This window comes from Lutra lutra, chromosome 15 (genome assembly GCF_902655055.1).
Source record: "Lutra lutra chromosome 15, mLutLut1.2, whole genome shotgun sequence".
Taxonomy (NCBI): Eukaryota; Metazoa; Chordata; class Mammalia; order Carnivora; family Mustelidae; genus Lutra; species Lutra lutra.
Window position 1 is genome coordinate 17,758,946 of NC_062292.1, and position 18,591 is coordinate 17,777,536.

Below are 18,591 nucleotides of genomic sequence, written 5' to 3' on the forward strand. Positions count from 1 at the left end.
TCCCCCCAAACCGCTACTCTTCACAATGTCTTTTCCATCTCAGTTCATTTAACTCCATCCTTCTTGTTGCTTAAGCTAAAAAACTTCTGGGGGGGGGGGGGGGTCATCTTTAACCCAGATTTCTCTTATACTCCATAAATGTTATCCCGTCTTCTTAGCCCCACCTTCACATCGTATCCAGAGCCCTGGTATTTCTCAGGATCTGCACACCTACCACTCTGGCCAAGACAACCATGATCTGTGTATAAACTCTAGGGTTTCCCTGCTCCAACCCTTAGCCCTCATCTGCCAGTTGTCAACAGGGTGACCAGAGACTTTCTGTGAAAACTTAGGTCATTGACTCCTCTGCTCCAATCCCTCCAGTGGCTTCCAGATCACACCAAGTAAAAGTCAAATTGTTAGAGGGCCTCTGAAGCCCTACATGGTCTAACTCTCCACCTCCACACAGCCCGTGATCCACTGTGACCTCATCTCATTTGTTCTCTGCATATTCAGTCCACTCCAAAGCCATATTGGCCCCTTTTTATTCTTGGAAGGCTCCTCTGGAAAGTTCCTGCCCCAGAGCTTTTCCCTGGCTGTTGCCTCTCCTGGAATGTTCTCCCTTTAGATACCTGGATGGCTCCTTGCCTCACACCTCTCAAGTGATTTCTTATGCCAGGCCTTCCCTGGCCACTCTACCCCAAATCCCAGACCTCCTCTCCATACTTACTGCTCTTCTTCTATGCCTTAGTTTTGCCTTAGCCCTTACACGTATGTAACATATTTCTGTTGCTCTTTTCCATCTTGTTTTCTTGTCTGTCTCCTCTACTAGAATGTAAATTACATGAAGACCAGGATTTCTCTTTTATGGTTGCTGTTGTATTCCCATATTCTAAAATAATGCCAACCACACAGCAGGCACTCAATTAATTATATTTTGGAGGCAGAATATGTAGAGATGGATAGATGAATGGATAAAGGCCTTGGTAATAGATTAATTGTATTATGATACATTCTCAGGAGTGTCAGTGATACTTAAAATGGGCATTTAGAACACCTACTCTCCTAGATACTATACTTGGCATTTTCTATTCTGATATTTGCTTTAATCCTCACAATGCTTTGAGAGAGGTACGGTGTTTATTCCTTTTTCACAAAGGAGGAAACTGAGACTCAGATGTTCACTTGTCCCAGGTCATACCAGGATGTAGACAGGATTCAAATCCAGTTTGGTTTTGGTTTCAATTTTTGTTTCAGAGCTTTTAATTATTATGCTCTAACAGTCTGGATTACACCAACTTCAAGGTTAAAAGGCCAAAAACTCAACAGAAACATATTCCAGCTCCTTCATTATCCCCTTTGTGTTAATTGCCAGGCCTTCCCCTGCATCTACTCAAACAAATAAATGAAATCTCAATGTCAAGAAGAACAAGAAAAAAATAAAAAGAACCATGCATTCCCACAAGATCCTGTAAGAACGTGCTTCTTTGACTTCTCATGACTAAAATGTCATGCAGATTTAAAATGCACTGGCTCTGGAATCCGGAGATCCAAGTTCTGCTCTGGGCAGCCATCACATGCTACTGGCCTTGGACCAGCAAGCCATCTGACCTATCTGTACCTTGGTTTCCCAGCATGCGGAAGAGGCTGGGAGAGCTGATTTGTTAGCGCCCCCTACCTGATACTCTGATATGTGAGACCATGGCCTTCCTTCCATTGCTGTGGGTATGGGGTAGAGGAAAAGGAGTAGGATACAGTGCTCTGTGTAAGGTCATTTATTTGCCTTTACTGCCTTAGGAAAGGACGACTTCTCATTGGAGGAGTCCTCCCAAGCCCCTGATCTCGGGGGAAGTGTGACACGGTGAGATACAGTGCCCAAGTTAAACATTCCTCACCCTCCGGGACTCCCATCCATCGTGCTTATTAGAGTCAACACTGGATGGCATTTAGAGAATTGGGTGCTGTTCTGGCCTTTATTTATTAGCAACCTAAGGCTCCTTAAATCCTTTCTGGAACAAGTCAAGGGATAAGACATAAATAACTATAATACAGCTGAACTGTGTGACCTTCAGGAAGGTGTTTACCTTCTCTGGGCCATGTTTGCTCCTCTGAAAAATGGGAGAAAAGCTTCCCTGGACTCACAGGAACAACCAAAAAGCTGTTTTACCCTCCATCCCCCAGCGCATGTTCCAATGAGACCGAGAGGACATCGCAACCAACACACAACTGCCTATCTGACGTCCCCCAATTTCTCTTGATTTTAGAATATTTAGGGTTGAAGAGGTTTTTTTCAGGATGCCTAACCCAAATTCCCCTTTCCCGGAGCAAACATCTTATCGGAAGACTGGCCAAGTTCCTCTGGGAGCAGAGAAGCATTTTGGAAACATGGGCTCCAGAGAGGAACAGGAACATGACCATGTGGCCATTTGTGTGCTTGGCAAAGTCCATCTGCATATGCTTCTACGTGCCCATGTGAGCATGTGTGTATGTGTGCCAGTGTGTGTGTGACGAAGCGTACGAGCGTGCGCACAAGAGTGTGGGTAAACAGATCTTTGAGTCACGCAGGCCAGCCTATCCTGGCTGGCTTTGTCTTCTCTTTGGTTGCCATGACAGCTGCAGAGGCTTCTGCATTGGTAAACAAAGCTCAGGGTGTGTACTGAAGCAGGAGGAAAGGTCTGGAGCTAGAGAGTCACACAGGAGCCAGAGTTCTCCACAGAGTGCTTCTTATCACAGCAGACCTACCAGAATGCCATCCTCACTGTCTAGATTAATGTAGAGCTACCTGGCTAGGTGCCTGGTGACTCTGAGGTGACATAACATGGACAGGAATTTCAGGCAGGAGCAAGGCTTCATTGACTCTCCCAGGTTAGTCCTGGTGACTTAGTCACCTCATGGTAAGTTCCAGCAATGTGAATGACCAAGCACCCTCACATTAACCCATGGACCAAAACTGGTCACCTTAATGTAGTGATACACAGATTAGCCCTTTGTGGATTATCTGGCAGTGACCCATTTATAGGTCTATAAATTCATGAACTATAAACCCATTTTAATATTTACCTAAATATGACTTGAAAGAGAACTTTGCCTTCTCCCTGAACACTTCCCACCTCCTACTGTCACACATGACACTGTTTTGGGTGTTATACCTTGTGTGAGATTATCTATATAATTCTTCCACTTCATCTAATTGTGGATAATTTATAATTGGCTGGGTAGGAATAGTTGATTTTTTTTTTTTTAACAAATTATGCCTCTCATGTGAACTGCTGCAAAACAAAAGCAATCACAAGTGTATATTCACCACCTAGGCTGAAAGAAGAAAATGGTTCTTAACCAAGCAGAACATGGAGATCAGCTTTCTTCTTAGTTCCCATACCTGAAATTTAGAAACCCAAACCTTGCATGCCTAAGTGACAACTAGAATAGAGGCTCATCCATGCTTAGCTTCAAGTCACTTTCCTTCCATCTATGTGAGGGCTCTATCATGGGAGGGAACTGCAAATTATCCTCCTGGACCAAAAAAAAAAGGGGGGGGGGAGGTACAGCTAAAATCTATGGATCACAGAACTGGGTAAGAAGTATCTGCAGGGAAACACAATTTGGATTTTTACCATCCTCCAGTCTTTTACAGGAACCCAGTCTAGACTCCTAGAATAACCCGATATATTCCTGTGGTGGGCTATGTGCAGAGGGAATGATTGATAGGGAAGTTGAGACAGAGAGGTCACTGCCACTTTGTTAGCACAGAGGTTATCGCGATACCTAGCTCTGAGAACAGACCTGGTAGTATTTTTTGCTACCTCACCTGGGATTTATTTTTGTTCCCCCTGTTTGGGATTCTGGAGTCTATGTGCATCCCAACTTGAGTTTTGTTCTGTCTGTGGGTATTTTTCCACTGGATGGAGCAAATGAAAAGGGGTTGTTTAGTCATTCTCATACCTTAAGCCACAGGCCGATGCAGAAAGGGCTGAGGGGTTATGAACGCTTTCCACTGTAAGCCAGAGTTCCTTCTTTTAAACTTCCTTGCTCGATTCAAGGGAATTGGATAAATTGTGATATTTGGGGGGCCTCTCTTTGAGGTACCTTTCAGCAGAAAGTTTGGCGGTGGTCATCTGAATGACCAAGTAATGTAGCAGTTGTATGCTTTATTTTTGCCAAACATCATCATCTGAATAATCCCAGATCCTCTGTGAAAAGGAGTACACAGGTCTTCAGGGAAGAGGGGATCGGTGGCAGGACACATGTTTGCCTTTCCTCGGGGCCAGGCATATCTATACTGCCAAGAATGGCAGATATATTAGATCTAAGTTTAGAATAGACACTTACTTTTGGTAGGTATTGGAATTGAATCCTGTCCGTCCCTGTTCTCTCTAGAATGTAATATGCATATAAATCATTGGTGGCTATACTACAGATACAAAATCAAGCAATATATTAACTAGCTTGACTAATGCCATGAATTTTATATTGGGTCTTTATTAACCCAGCACAGAACAATGGATTTTTGTGCTCTTTTCTCAATTTAAAAGATTGTCCTTTTAGAAAAAGCACAAAACTCTGTTTTTAGGTCCTTATTTTCCTTGACCTTGAGCTGAAACTAAATCCCTTCTGATTTTAAATGTTGACATCTAGATAGCATGTGAGACAGCTGTGGAAATGGCACTTAACCTCACTTTGGAATATATTACCTTGAATTCTGGCTCTGTCTTCTGCCGATGAGTTGATCTCGGGCAAGAGCCTTTCTGAATCTCCCAGGGTTTTTACAAATATAAATGAAATCATTTATATGAAAGCAATTCATAGATTAGAAACGTCACCAAGGTGCCTGGGTGTTTCAGATGACTAGGCGTCTGCCTTTGGCTCAGGTCATGATCCCAAGGTCCCGGGATCAAGCCCTTCATCGGGCTCCCTGCTCAATGGGGAGTCTGCTTCTTCCTCTGCCTCTCCTGCTTGTGTTTTGTCTCTGTCTCTCTCAAACAAATAAATTTTAAAAAAATATTTAAAAATTTAACAAGTCACAAATATGTTATTTGAATATTAGGTGTTCTTCATAAGTTATTTCCATAGCCTGTGAAATCTACCATAATAATAGGCCTTGGATCCAACTTCACAGGGCCTTGTAGGAATGTGGTACAATGTGGGCTCTGCTTGGTCTCATGGAGCCCATAGACTGACTAGTCAGGGAGATAAGCCATGGGCACAATTATGTTGACAAGGGAGGGGTGACAGGTATGAAAGACACTGGTACCAGACTTTGTGCCCTAGGCCCCCAATGGAAAAACAAAACAGAAAAGTCTCCTTGATAGACATAATACAGAACCTTCCCCCTACCCAGCCCTTCTTCCTCCACTGATGCAGGGGCCGCTCAGGAATTATCCCCACTGGTGCATATTCTTTGCTTTACTTCTTTAAGCTAAGAGGCTTCTTTAAAAGACCAGGGGGTTTTGTTAGGCTCTGGATCCTTGAGCTCTGCCTGCTAAGAGGCCCGGTGGAAGCATGAGAGTTCACGGGGGCCTGTAGTGGCAGTAGAGGAGAGTAGGGAAGCTAGCTGAAGAGACCCAGAGCCAGAAAACTTCCAAATACACAGGGAGGCTAGACTGGGGTTTGTTGGCCTCTCTCTCCCACTGGAAATCAAGCAACGTGGTAATTCTGGGGGCCAGGTGGAAAGTGACACACTGCATACGTCATGGACTGATTTCTGCAGAGATTTCAGTGGAGCCAAACCAAGGGAAACAGTGGTGGTGGTGTCCAGGAATTACCTCACCACTTCTGCTCTCCAGCTAGTTCACCTGCCTCCCTTTGGGCCGGTATGGAGTTGGAGTGTTCCTTCATTTAAGCCTTTGGGAACCAGGGTAGAGCTATCAGAATACTCTCCAAGTCAGCCTGGATATTTTTAATTAAAAAGAAATCTATATTGGGCATATTACCATGTGCCAGGCCTAGTCTGTCTAGTCTGGGAGGATACGGAGTTGAGTAAGACATGGAATATTTTCACAAGAGGCTCACATAGTCACATGTACAACTCACCACAGTAAAGCCTGGCTGGGAGATGAGCTGTAAAGTCACAGAGAAAAGAAAGGATGGAGGCTGGAGATTGTGGAAGGAGGAAGGAGAGGAAGGAAAAGCTGAACAGATGAAGTGACATTTCAACCTGGCCTTGGAGAAGGATTCTGACAGACTCTGGCAGTTAAGAAGGGATTCTCGGCAGAGAAACGGTGGACCAACCCTTGAGAGCTGTGCTGCATTCTCCAGAACAGGGAGAAGGCTGCTGCTGCAGGAGTCAGCCACGCTGGCTGCAGGCAGGTGGGTGGGTGTGAATGATGGGAGGCAAGGCTTAGAGGAAAGGCTTAGAGGAAAGGTAAGACTGTGAGGGTCATGCTAGGTGTTTATATTTCATTTAGCAGAAGATGGAGGAGGCTGTGAAGGAGCAAAGGAAGAATAGAAAGAAAATGGAATGTAGAAGACATGAAGGTCTTGGTTGCTCTTAGTGGCTCTGTGTCCTTGGACACTTGCTGTCTCAAAGGGCCACTTAACTCCCCTTAGGTTCAGTGTTCTGAGCTAGAAAATGATGCTGTTGGTAATGATGCTCACTCTAGATGCTAAGGATTATTGTGTTCTTCTGCTCACAACCTGCTTAAATTCTCCTTTTTTCAAGGTCTTCCTTAAAATATTACCTTCTTTTTAAAACTTTCTGGATCCCCAGAGTGTAGTTGAAAAGTCAATGCAGATATATATATATGAAACAATATAGTGAGTAGCATATAAATATGCCATTGGGCTAGACAGACATGGGGGGCATGAAGAGCCTGGGCTCTTAGAGCAGACAGGCCTGGGTTCAATCCTGGCTCTGTTTCTTACTGAAATTTGAACAAGTTGTTTAAGTTCTAAATTGAGGATGAAAATACCTGTTCTACCTTTTTCTTAGAGTGATTATAAAAAATATGAGCAAAATGTGTGAAGGAGCTTGGAAACTAGAAGGTGTTCAACCAATGTTACTCGCTGTGGTTATTATTTTAGGTTTGGAAGTGATCAGATCTAGTGTGTGTTTTAGAAAGTGTGTGTGAGATGGATAAAATGAAAGGAAGAGAGACCGGTGATGGAGAGACAATGGGAGTGTAATAATCCAGGCAGAAAAGGATGAGGCCGTGGACAAGGCAGTGAGGACAAAGATGGAGGGGAGGTCCAAGTGCTGTTTTGGGGATAGAACCAACAGAACTTGGCACTAATTGGACAAGAGGGATAGAAGATAAAGAACAAAAGGTAAAAACTTTTTAGATGGTAGATGGTAGATGGTAATGCCGTGAACCAAGCCAGCCCCTTGTTTCTTTCCAATTGTTATAATCCAGAGAAGAAGGAGAGGAAAGGGTGTGCCCCAGGGTTTCTGTTATTCTGACTCTCACTGGCCCTGTACTCTTCATTTGGACTGTTTCCCCTCTCTACTCCCCCCAACAATGTTAGTAGAACCTGCTGAACCTGAATATGAGCCCAGAAGTTCTCCCTTATCCTCAAGCCCTCTGCCTGACCATGATAAGGTGTCCGTGCCATGCCAAGGAATCCATATATCTTGGCAGGAGAGGCTGAATGAGGTTCCTCCTCTTCCCCTGCCCACGGGATGTGGCATGTCCCTGGCTTGTTTCTTCTTCCCTGGATATGAGGGCTATCTTATTTTGGGAGGCAAATTATGCTCAGAGGCTGAGTTCTTCTTTGCCAGCAATTTACTTAACATGAATATAAGTTAAGGTTAAATAAGATTAATTAAATAACATTAATTAAATAATATTAAATAACATATTTAACATTAACATGGCTTTACTGTAGGAATTTTACAAACCAGTAGTACACAGGATAATTTCTCTTAATAAACCAGTAAAGAGGGCGCCTGGGTGGCTCAGTGGGTTAAGCTGCTGCCTTCGGCTTAGGTCATGGTCTCAGGGTCCTGGGATCGAGTCCCACATCGGGCTCTCAGCTCAGCGGGGAGCCTGCTTCCCTTCCTCTCTCTCTGCCTGCCTCTCTGCCTACTTGTGATCTCTCTCTGTCAAATAAATAAATAAAAATTAAAAAAAAAAAAACAGTAAAGAAATAACATACTCCGAATCAATGACAGATTAATCATACTATTGTTCCAGGTAAGGGAAGATGAAAGGAATAAAAGACAAATTTAGTTGAGGTATACCTTTATACAAGTTGGTACTGGGAAGAGACAGCTGCTATCCAGCTACCAGTACAAAAGTAAAAGTCCTGTGTCACTAGAACATATTGTTAGGGAACAGGGGAGCTAGTGTTGTTGGGAAAGATGTTTTTTATGGGGCTGCTGTTTGGCTTTCCCCGGTGCCTGTAAGTGTCACCTTTATGGATGTCCACTATCACCATTTTTATTCAGCATGTACTGGAATTCCTAGCCACAGCAATCAGACAAGACAAAGAATGAAAGTCATCCAAATTAGTAAGGAAGAAGTAAAACATCCACTATTTGCAGATGACATGATACTATATCTAGAAAACCCTAAAGACTCCATCAAAAAACTACTAGAGCTGACAAACTAATTCAGTAAAGTTACAGGATATAAAATCAATATACATAAACCCATTGCATTTCTGTACATGAATAATGAAGTAGCAGAAAGAGAAAATAAAACAATTCCATTTACAATTGCACCAAAAATAACAATATACCTAGGAATACACTTAACCAACTTAACCTGGCCTCTGAAAACGATACAACACTGATGAAAGAAATTGAAGACAACAGAAAGAAATGGAAAGACATTCCATCCTTGTGGATTGGGAATAAATACTGTTAAAATATATAAAATAATCTATAGATTTAATGAGATCCTTATAAAATACCAACAGATTTTTCACAGAACTAGGACAAACAATTCTAAAATTTGAATGGAAATACAAAAGACCCCAAATAGCCAAAGCAGTCTTGAAAAGGAAGAAAAAAACTGGAGGTATCACATTCCTAGATTTCAAGATATACTATAAAGCTGTAATCAAAACAGTGTGGTATTGTTACAAAAGATCAGTGAAAACAATAGAAAGCCCAGAAATAACCCACGATTATATAGTCCATCTTCAACAAAGGAGGCCAAGAATATGCAATGGGAAAAACAGTCTCTTCAAAAATGACATTGGGAAAACTGGACAGCTACATGCAAAGGAATGAAACTGGACCACTTTCTTATACTGTACACAAAAATAAACTCAAAATGGATGAAAGACCTAAATGCTCAGACCTGAAACCATAAAAATCCTACAAGAAAGCACAGGCGATAATTTCTCTGACATCAGTCATAACATATTTCTAGATCTATTTTCTGAGGCAAGGGAAACAACAGCAAAAATACTGGGATCACATCAAAATAAAAAGTGTCTGCATAGCAAAAGAAACAATAAAACTAAAAGCCTACAGAATCAGAGAAAATATTTGCAAACAACGTATCTGATAAAGGGTTAGTATCCAAAATATATAAAGAACTCTACCCCCCAAAAATAAATAATCCAATTCAAAGTGGGCGGAAGACATGAAGAGATATTTTTCTGAAGAAGACATCCAGATGGCCATCTAGACACATGAAAGGATACTCAACGTCATTCATCATCAGGGAAACCACAGTGAGATACCACCTCACCCTGTCAAAATGGCGGAAATCAAAAACACAAGAAACAAGTGTTGGGGAGGATGTGGAGAAAAAGGAACCCTCATGTACTACTGGTGGAAATGCAAACTGGTATAGTCACTGTGGAAAACAGTATGGAGGTTCCTAAAAAAATTAAAAATAGAATGACCAGTAATTCCATTATGGGGTATTTACCCAAAGAATACAGAAACACTAATTTGAAAAGGTATGTTCACCCTATGTTTATTGCAGCATTATTTGCAATAGTCAAATTACAGAAGCAGTACAAATGTCCATTTGTAGATGCGTAGATAAAGAAGATGTGATATATATACACAATGGAATATTATTCAGTCATAAAAAGAATAAAATCTTGCCATTTGCAACAACATGAATAGATCTAGAGAGTATAATGCTAAGTGAAATAGAGAAAGACAGATACTCCTATGGGAGTTTAAGAAACAAAACAAATGAACAAAGGAAAAAAGAGACCAAAAAAACTACAAAATAGACTCTTAATTATAGAGAACAGATGCTTACCAGAGGGGAAGGAGGTGGGGGGATGGGAGAAATAGGTGATGGGGATTAAGGGCACAGATATCTTCATGAGCACTGAGTAATGCATGGAATTGTTGAATCACTATATTGTACACCTACAACTAATATGCTGTATGTTAACTTACTGGAATTAAAAAACTAAAAAAAAAAAAAAAAAAAAGTCTGCTTTACTAAGGCTGGAGCCGATTGCCCCAACGTCTTCAAGGAGCTGTCTTAGATCGGTATAGTGTAGGCTCGCTCAGACCAGATGCTCTTGGATTGTCTTCACAGACTCTGGTCACAGTTTAATATTCCCTTGCCATCGCTGTCCCTTCATACACCCTCATTGTTAAGCCCCCAGTGGGGCCTCTCAGCAGCTGAGTTCTGAGGGACCAGAACAGATGAGACGGTGATATCCTGACACAACTTACTTCATTCTTCTATCAAAACAAGTTTACTTCTGGGGGCATCTGGGTGGCTCTGTTGGTTGAGCATCTGCCTTTGGCTCAGGTCACGATCCAGGGTCCCGAGGTCGAGCCCTGAGTCCACCTCCCAGCTCAGCAGGGGAGTCATCTTTCTCCCTCTGCCCCCAACACTTGTGCTCTCTCTCACTCTCTTGCTCACTCTTTCTCTTTCAAATAAATAAGTAAAATATTTAAAAAAAAACTTCTAAATACATCTTTTTTCCTCCACTTTATCATATACAAGTGGATTAAGACAACTTCACTTAAGTCATAAGCAAGTGGATTTGAAATCCTATCAAAGAAATACACGACAAGGGAGTAGCTGACGGGACCCACCGTGGGTGCTGGGCTTCTTCCTCTTCAGGCTTCGCCTCTTTAATTATGGGGACACCCCAAGGAAGTTCAGCAGCTCCCTGGGCAGCAGGAGCACTTCTGGGCCCCGGCTGGAGAGCGTTCCTTGGGTGAGCGGCACTGTGGCCTGGAGGGATGTCTGGTGATGAGAAGGGCCTTAGTGGAGCGGGTTGCTGGACAGGTGTCTCAGCCCGTGTGCCTTTATTGATGCCCATATTGAATGTGTTCATCTTCCTCTTTGCCACTGAGCCCTTGTGTCTCTTTTCCCTTTTTTTCCTCTCCATGGGACTTTAGCATTGTGACCGTCTTGTGCCACAGACTCTGGTCCCCTGCACTTGTCAGTGGACTGTGTCTTCTCCCTGATCTTTGCCCTTGGCTTGCCCTCTGTCCCATTATGTTCCTTCCCACAGCTCCCACCTTCCCACTTTTCTAGCCAGGGGCCCTTTCTGTGTCCTTCCCTTTCCTGTTTAACCTCCACCAGCCATCTTCACACACAATCAGCCCTTCGAGGTATGGGTGCTCTTGGTCTTAGGGCCACGGGCTGCCAGAGGAAGCACAGCGCTGTGGTTTGACTCCAGATCCCAGAAAGTTACTTCTCTTCTCCATCCTTGGTGTTTCCCCATCTGTTAAATAGGCATTTTAATAGAGCTTATTACTTCCTAGGGTGCCTGTAATGGATTAAATGAGTCCACGGGTCTGAAAAACGTCATACAGGGCTGGCACATAATTGGTCAATATACATGAATCACAGTTGTTATGAAAAGCACAAAGGCAAGGTGCCCCCTGGGGGGCTGAGGGTTTGAGTTGTAGCTGGGGAAACAGAACATAGCATTTTGAACCCTGGTGTGTCCCATGACTAAGAAAGTACCTTTCCAGATAGAGCACGCAGAGGGTGTTAGGGCTGACCTGGACGAAAGCAATCTAGAGAAGCTTCCTGCGTGAGGCCGAAGGAGCGAGGTTTCTGTGCGGCATTTTAAGATCACGGTTGCAGTCTGGAACAAAGGAGGGGGGGCACGAGGGGTAGAGGAGCACCTGCTCTGGCCCCCTCGTGCTTCTCCACGCTTCACCTGTCCTCTTTGTCCTGGTGCTGCCCACCTTCACTACTTCTGCATCTCCCCCTTCTCGTCCACAGGGAATTTGCCAAAGAGAGAGAGAGAGTGGAGAACCGGAGAGCGTTCATGAAACTGCGGCGGCAACAGCAGATCGAGCGTGAGCTGAATGGGTACCGTGCCTGGATAGACAAAGCAGGTGAGGTGTGGCGGGCTGCACAGACCTCCCTGCCCCTGCCCCCACTGCTTCCATTCACACGCGCCACCCTGGCCAGAGCACTGAGAGGTGCTGGCTGCCTCACCAGCTGTTTGGGTTCCCTGCCAGTCCCTCTTGCTTCCTCTGGGGTCTAACCATCCCTGTTCTACCAAACACCTTCATGAGGCCCGAATTTTAGCAAGGTGAGGTGAGTGAGAGGGAACAGAGCCCAATCCTAGAGCTGAGGTTGGGTGGCTAACATTTTACACTACTGCTAACAGCAACAACAACAACAATAATAACACCAGCAGCAACAACAATCCATTCATTCCACGGGATTTTGTGGGCGCTTACTTTGTGCCAGCGCCTGTCTTAGGAACTTGGGATACGGCAGGAAGCCTTTTCTTGCAGAACTCATTCCCCTCTAGCTGCGGAAGGCAGAGATAAAATGATAAATAAGTAACTTGTAAGAAGGTGACAAGTACACTGGAACTCAGATCAGGGTAGGGTTATGGGGTGTGTGGTAGGTTGTGATTTTAAATAGGGAGGTCAGGGAGACCCATTTTTGGGAAGGACTGGAAGGAGTTGAGGCATAAGTCGTGGGAATGTCTGAGGGGGTATTTCAGTGCCAAGGCTCTAGTGTGGAGGTGGGCCAGGAATGTCACAGGAGCAGAAGAAGGCGTGAATAAGGGCAGACGAACAGGAAGACAGGGTGGGGGCAGTCATGGGAGGCGGAGGCAGACTTAATGGGCCACTGTAAGGGTTTGGGGTTTTCCTGTAAGCGAGGCAAAAACCACTGGATGGTCTTGGGCAAGGGGGGGGACATGGTCCGACTGATGATCTGGAGGGTTGCTGCATTGAGAGTAGACAGTGGGAGGGCAAGGTCAGAAGCAGGGGTGTGGACCGCGAGGCCACCGCAGTGAGTAATAGCGGACGGCGACAGCTGCTTGTTCCTATCCCCGAGCCGTCCCCAGTCCCTTACCCCGAGGCTCAGCATCAGGAATAGTTCTTGCCCAGCCTTGAGGACGCGTCCAAACCGGTCACGATTTCATTAACCCACAGAGCCACCAGATTCCACTTTGATTGTGGCTCCGCTGCTTATGAGAGGTATAGATCACCCTGTATCTGTCAGCAAAATGGATGCATTTTCTTTCCTTATTATTCTAAAGATTGCATCACATTGCTGTTATATATCTTTATTTTCATCCTGAGCAAAGAGTAATTTATTTTAATTAAAAAAAAAAAAATACACTCGACAGCATTTTTTTTCCCCTCTATTCCCGGTAGAAAGCATAGCACAAATGTGAGGTCTCGCAGGAGAAATTTGGAATATGATTTGAGGCTTAGCTGCCTGAGCCTTACTCTGCTACATACAGCAGCTCTCGAATGACACCATGGCCCTCCCGTTCTAACCACCGACACACAAAAGCTCTCTCTCGGTTTTGGAGTCAACCTTTGATCACCTATCCAGGGTGAAAGTGTGTGTATGTGATGAAAAGTGCCATTTCAAAGCCAGATTAAAACCTCCTCCCAATTAGGACCATCTGCATTTCTTGGCTGCCTCTGGAGGCCTGCTCCGTGCCCACTGATGGTGCTTCCAAATTTGCCCTTTCTTCTCCGAGGCTCTCGTGGAGGGGAGGGGGGTGAACCTCTCCGCCTTCCTTCCAGAATGGTAACTCAGCCTTACAGAGCAGATCTGCCTCCAGGTCTGGCAGGCAGCTTGAAGTTCCCCACCATCCTTGGCTTCCTGGGTGGAGGAACCATCTGACAGACTGCCCCAGTGGGCAGGCTAGTAGCAGAATCTGGCACAGACCCTCCCCCGCCCTGTTCGTGACCCCACTCGTGGTCAGACAGCACGGGACGCTGTTCTCTGTGGCTCTGCTCTTTGCATACATGTAGAATTCCAAGGCTCCACTTTCTTCCAGTTGGCAAAGCCAGCTCTCTCCTTCTAAGAAAAAAGACGCACTGCGACGTCAAATTGTGCTTCCTGGCCCTTTCCTTTGCAAATGGGGTGTGAGTGAATCAGAGACATATGGGTTACATTTCCCTGGAAAGACAGTCTCAAGTTCGAAAGAGAACTTGGCAAAAGGCAGTGGGGGGGGGGGGGACAGCTCCACACCCAAAGCCCTCAAAGCGCTTCTCAGATACTCAGCAGCCCCACACAGCCTCCGTCTGCCTTGGGGGTCCTCAGATCTGCCCACCCCAGCACCCAGGCACTGTACACAGCAGATGTGACCCCCCTGGATGAGGTCATTCACGTTGCCACGAGGGCGATTTTAACGAGTGCCTGATTTTTAAATGATGCCCTTCTGAACGAACAGCGTGGGCTGTGCTTGACTTTAAAACCCTCTATGTCTGCATAAAGGAGCATCCCACCAATAGCACTTAACCTGTTCACTTAGAGTTTTGCCAGAGGCTGTACTTAAAAAAGAAAGCTAAACATTTATGACCTGGTATAATGTGCGGTCCCCTCCCAGCCCCAAAATATTCCCCTCCCTGGGAAGTACATTACATCCTCTCTGTTTTATATGCAGGTGGAATGATGGTAATGACTTTACCCTCTTCTGCTTGTCCTCTTACTTTTTAACAATTGCTTCAATTAAACCATTGTTTAATAGGGCCTGCTGCAAGCTTCTTCCCCACAGCTGGGATCTCAAGGAGTGATTGCTCAAGGCCTTGACAGCCCCTCCTGTGGCTGAGGTGGGGGCGGGGATCAAAATTCATCTGCATCACTCCCAAAGGGGACTCAGAATCCTGCCAGACATGGGACGGAAGGGCTAGTTTGTAAGGCTAGTTTGGAGGGATGCTAGTGAGGTTTATTCTAAACAAGTCTTCCTGGAAAAGAATATCCCGCCAGTGAGGGCACGTCCTGGAACGCAGGACTGTTCCTGGGGAGGTCATGAGGAGAATGTAAGGGACTGTGTTGTTCTTTTCAAAATACCGACAACCAGACTCCTCATTCCAACACTGGCCAGCATTTCGGTTCTCCAAATGGGTGTCCCCAACAATTCAATTCAGTTCTGACACCAAATACCCCCAGAAGTTAGCACAGATCCCACAGGTTAGGGACTTAATCCCACGAGCCTGCCCTTGCTTCACACAGCAGCCATACACGGAGTGCCCAGGTGGCCTGCATTTTTGCCTGCCTGATTACAAATTTAGAGGGCTCCAGGTTTGATCATTCCTTGAATGACTTCCAGAACTCAGGAAAATTATTCTTACTATCACCAATTTATTACAAAGGATTCAACTCAGGAACAACCCAATGGAAGAGAAACCTAGAGGTGGAGGCAGAGAGCCTCCATGCCCGCTTTAGGCATATCATCCTCCCAGCACCTCGACATGTTCACTAACTCGGAAGCTTCCTGAGCCCCATTATGTCGGTTTTTTGTTTTTTGGAAGTTTCCATTACATAGACTTGCTTGATTAATTCATTGGCCATTGGCAATTAAACATTCTCAAGCCCCTCACCCATTCTGGGAGTTAGGAGGGGGAATGGGGCTGAAGGTTATAGCGAAATATGTGGTTGGTTTTTCTGGGGACCCGTCCAGATCCCCAGGTAACACAGTCCTCCCCCACAATGAGTCATCTTGTGTGCACACAGACGACAGTGAATTCCAGGGGTTTTGGAACTCTGTGCCAAGAAGGTGGACAAAATATATTTGTTCGTTCTATCAGAGGCACAAATATATGATGGGCCTAAGCCTCTTCCATTCAAGCAAGGCAGACTGTGGGATTGGGGTAAGAGCAAGCAAGCCCACAAGCCCTGCTTCTCTGGGCCATTGGCATCTTCCTCTGCTCCTCCTCCAAGAAGCAGACGGGCTCAAAACATGGTCTCCCTCCTGAACGGTGTGGTGGATGCTATGCCTTGGTAAGCCTTGTACGTGCTGCAGACACGAAACACCAAGGAAGCTCCTATTGCTAGAAGAAGGTTACGGAACCTGGGTAGAAGGAAAAACAGAAATGGAAATTTTTCATTCCTACCAATTTAGGAGATTTCACTCCTACCAATTTAGTTAAAAAAAAAAGAGATCTTGCTCACAACAAGTGTTATCAGACACAGAGCTGAGTTTTACCAATCAGCCTCCAAGCGCCCCCTCATTACAGAACTTCCTTTCTGTTCTGATGTGCACTCAGGAGCTCCCTCTGTGACCCTGGCTGTCTTTCTGATGCTGTGCCTGCACAGAGCTGTGAACTCTTTGCGCTCTCTCTCTCTCTCTCTCTGCTACCCTGGAGCCACAGCCACCCCGGGGGATTTTTCACTTTGCAAAATAATTTGACATTTACAGATAATTCACTAAACCATTTATTTCCATATAGAGGAAGTCATGCTTGCCGAAGAAAATAAAAATGCTGGGACGTCAGCCTTAGAAGGTAAGGTCGTGCTCTGGCACATGCCCGCATTTGTGCCCTCTTAGGCCGTGGCCATCTCTTGATAAAAGAGGAGGGAAAAAAAAAAAAAAAAACTAAAAGAAGAGTGCCCCGGGATTTGAAATGAAAGTCTCCCTGTCATAAAAATCTCTCATGCTTTAAAATGCAGGGAGTTGAGTCATGGATTTAAATGCTTTTTAAAATGATGGAAATGAAATCTTAGAGCTGCTTTGTTCTAGGGCATGTGATTGATACCGTACAATGAAAAGACCATCACACACCCAGTGGCACGTAAAGGGATCTTCTGTGAAAATTTTTGGGCAACTTCTTGGGACTACTTTCACGAGCGGGAAGTGGCACTGTTTTTGAAGAGCCAGAACAAATCGATAGGGAGCGCCTGTTTACCTACCGCATGTAGATGAGGTCTAGGGAGGGTTCTGGAGCCCATGTGTTTCGAGGTGCTGCTGAGCACGGGAGCCGTGTTTCTACAGACACTGGCAACTTCTGTAACCACGGCCCAGGGGGTGCGAGGCAGCTGCCTGTGTCAAAGGAGCCCCTGACACACAGTCCTGAGCTTTGACCTGAATGATCTGATTGTGCTCGTGGTCTTTCACTGGCCTCCCCCTTCCCTGGTGTAGTGCTTCGAAGGGCAACCATCAAAAGGAGCCGGACGGAGGCCATGACTCGAGACTCCAGCGATGAGCACTGCGTGGATATCTCCTCTGTGGGTGAGTGGAACCACTTAGGTCTTCTTTGACTTGTCTGAGCTCCCATAAGAAGAAAGATCCTGTCTTCTGAGAAGCACCACAAAGAGGAATAGAATCAAAAGAAGCCAGAATTCAGGGATGTAATTAAGGAAGGACTTGGAAATCGAATCTAGAGAAAAATGGACCATGAGGGTTAAGGCTAAGAGTCCCACCCAGATCCTTCAAGCACGGCAGATGTCTCCCATTTGCGTCTATAACTATCCGTCCTGGAGGTGATCGTGAGAGCCCACTTTGGGTTATTGTTCAGAGGATCCTGAGGACCTGTTGCTTCTAGTGACCCCCATTTGAGGACCTGCGATCATTTGCCTGACCGCAGTGGCACCCACCCGCTCCCATGTGATAGTTCAACAAATTCCTACTGGCAGGTCTTAAATGGTTCCTCTTCAGTCCCAGGTTCTCTTAGATAGGCTGGCTAGTGGCAGATTTAATCTCCCCAGGAAAAGGGATGGCACATTTCCCCCTCCTCCTTCACTTCATCCTTAAAAGCAGACAAGGTGTGCAGAACCCGTTGCTGCTCTCGACTGCCAGGGGGAGAAATCATCACAAATGCAGCAAAATGATTCCAGTGCCTGAAGCGTATTTAAAAGGAAAGGCCAGAGAGAAGCCCAATCTGTTAAAAACATAAATGGCACCCTATTAGGATTCAGGACACTGGGTCCATGTCTGGTGTGCCCAGGGAACCTTTCAGTTTCCTAGAATTGAGAGTGGCCAGTAAGGAAAAGCAGGGATCTCTGCTACAGAAGCTACATAGCTCACCCCATGCGGATGCCCTGGGCCTGTGATGTGGGGGGTCGCCTAGCCCCCCAGGACTGAAGCTGTCCACCTCCCCCTTTGACTGCCTCCTTGCCATGGAGAGTAATCTGTCCTGCAGCCTCATTCTTCTTCCTTCCTTCTCTCCCCTTAGGCACCCCTCTCGCCCGAGCCAGCATCAAAAGTACAAAGGTGGATGGGGCCTCCTATTTCCGGCACAAAGAAAGGCTTCTGCGCATCTCTATCCGCCACATGGTTAAATCCCAGGTGTTCTACTGGATCGTGCTGAGCCTTGTGGCTCTCAACACCGCCTGTGTGGCCATCGTCCATCACAACCAGCCCCAGTGGCTCACGCATCTTCTCTGTAAGTGGCCAGTGAGTGCTGGCCTGCGTGGTGCAGCTGGATTCAGGTGTGAACATGAGCGGACGGGCGTCCTGCTGGGCCCGGCAGTACTCTTGGCGGGGAGGGCAGAGTTGGTGGCCTCAAGGGGTGGGGATATC

At 45.6% G+C, this 18,591-nt stretch overlaps 1 protein-coding gene across 9 annotated transcripts in view; it reads left to right on the top strand.

Annotated features, from left to right (window-relative positions):
• The window catches only part of CACNA1E (calcium voltage-gated channel subunit alpha1 E), a 503,960-nt gene that overhangs the window by 406,060 nt on the left and 79,309 nt on the right, over positions 1 to 18,591 (top strand). For 8 of the 9 annotated variants that reach the window (XM_047705044.1, XM_047705043.1, XM_047705049.1 and 5 more), the window contains exons 10-13: positions 12,090 to 12,205; positions 16,523 to 16,576; positions 17,212 to 17,301; positions 18,245 to 18,454. In XM_047705044.1, the coding sequence (XP_047561000.1) occupies positions 12,090 to 12,205; positions 16,523 to 16,576; positions 17,212 to 17,301; positions 18,245 to 18,454 (470 nt within the window). The remainder of the gene's footprint in view (positions 1 to 12,089; positions 12,206 to 16,522; positions 16,577 to 17,211; positions 17,302 to 18,244; positions 18,455 to 18,591) is intronic. The other variant, XM_047705048.1, reaches the window with a different exon arrangement.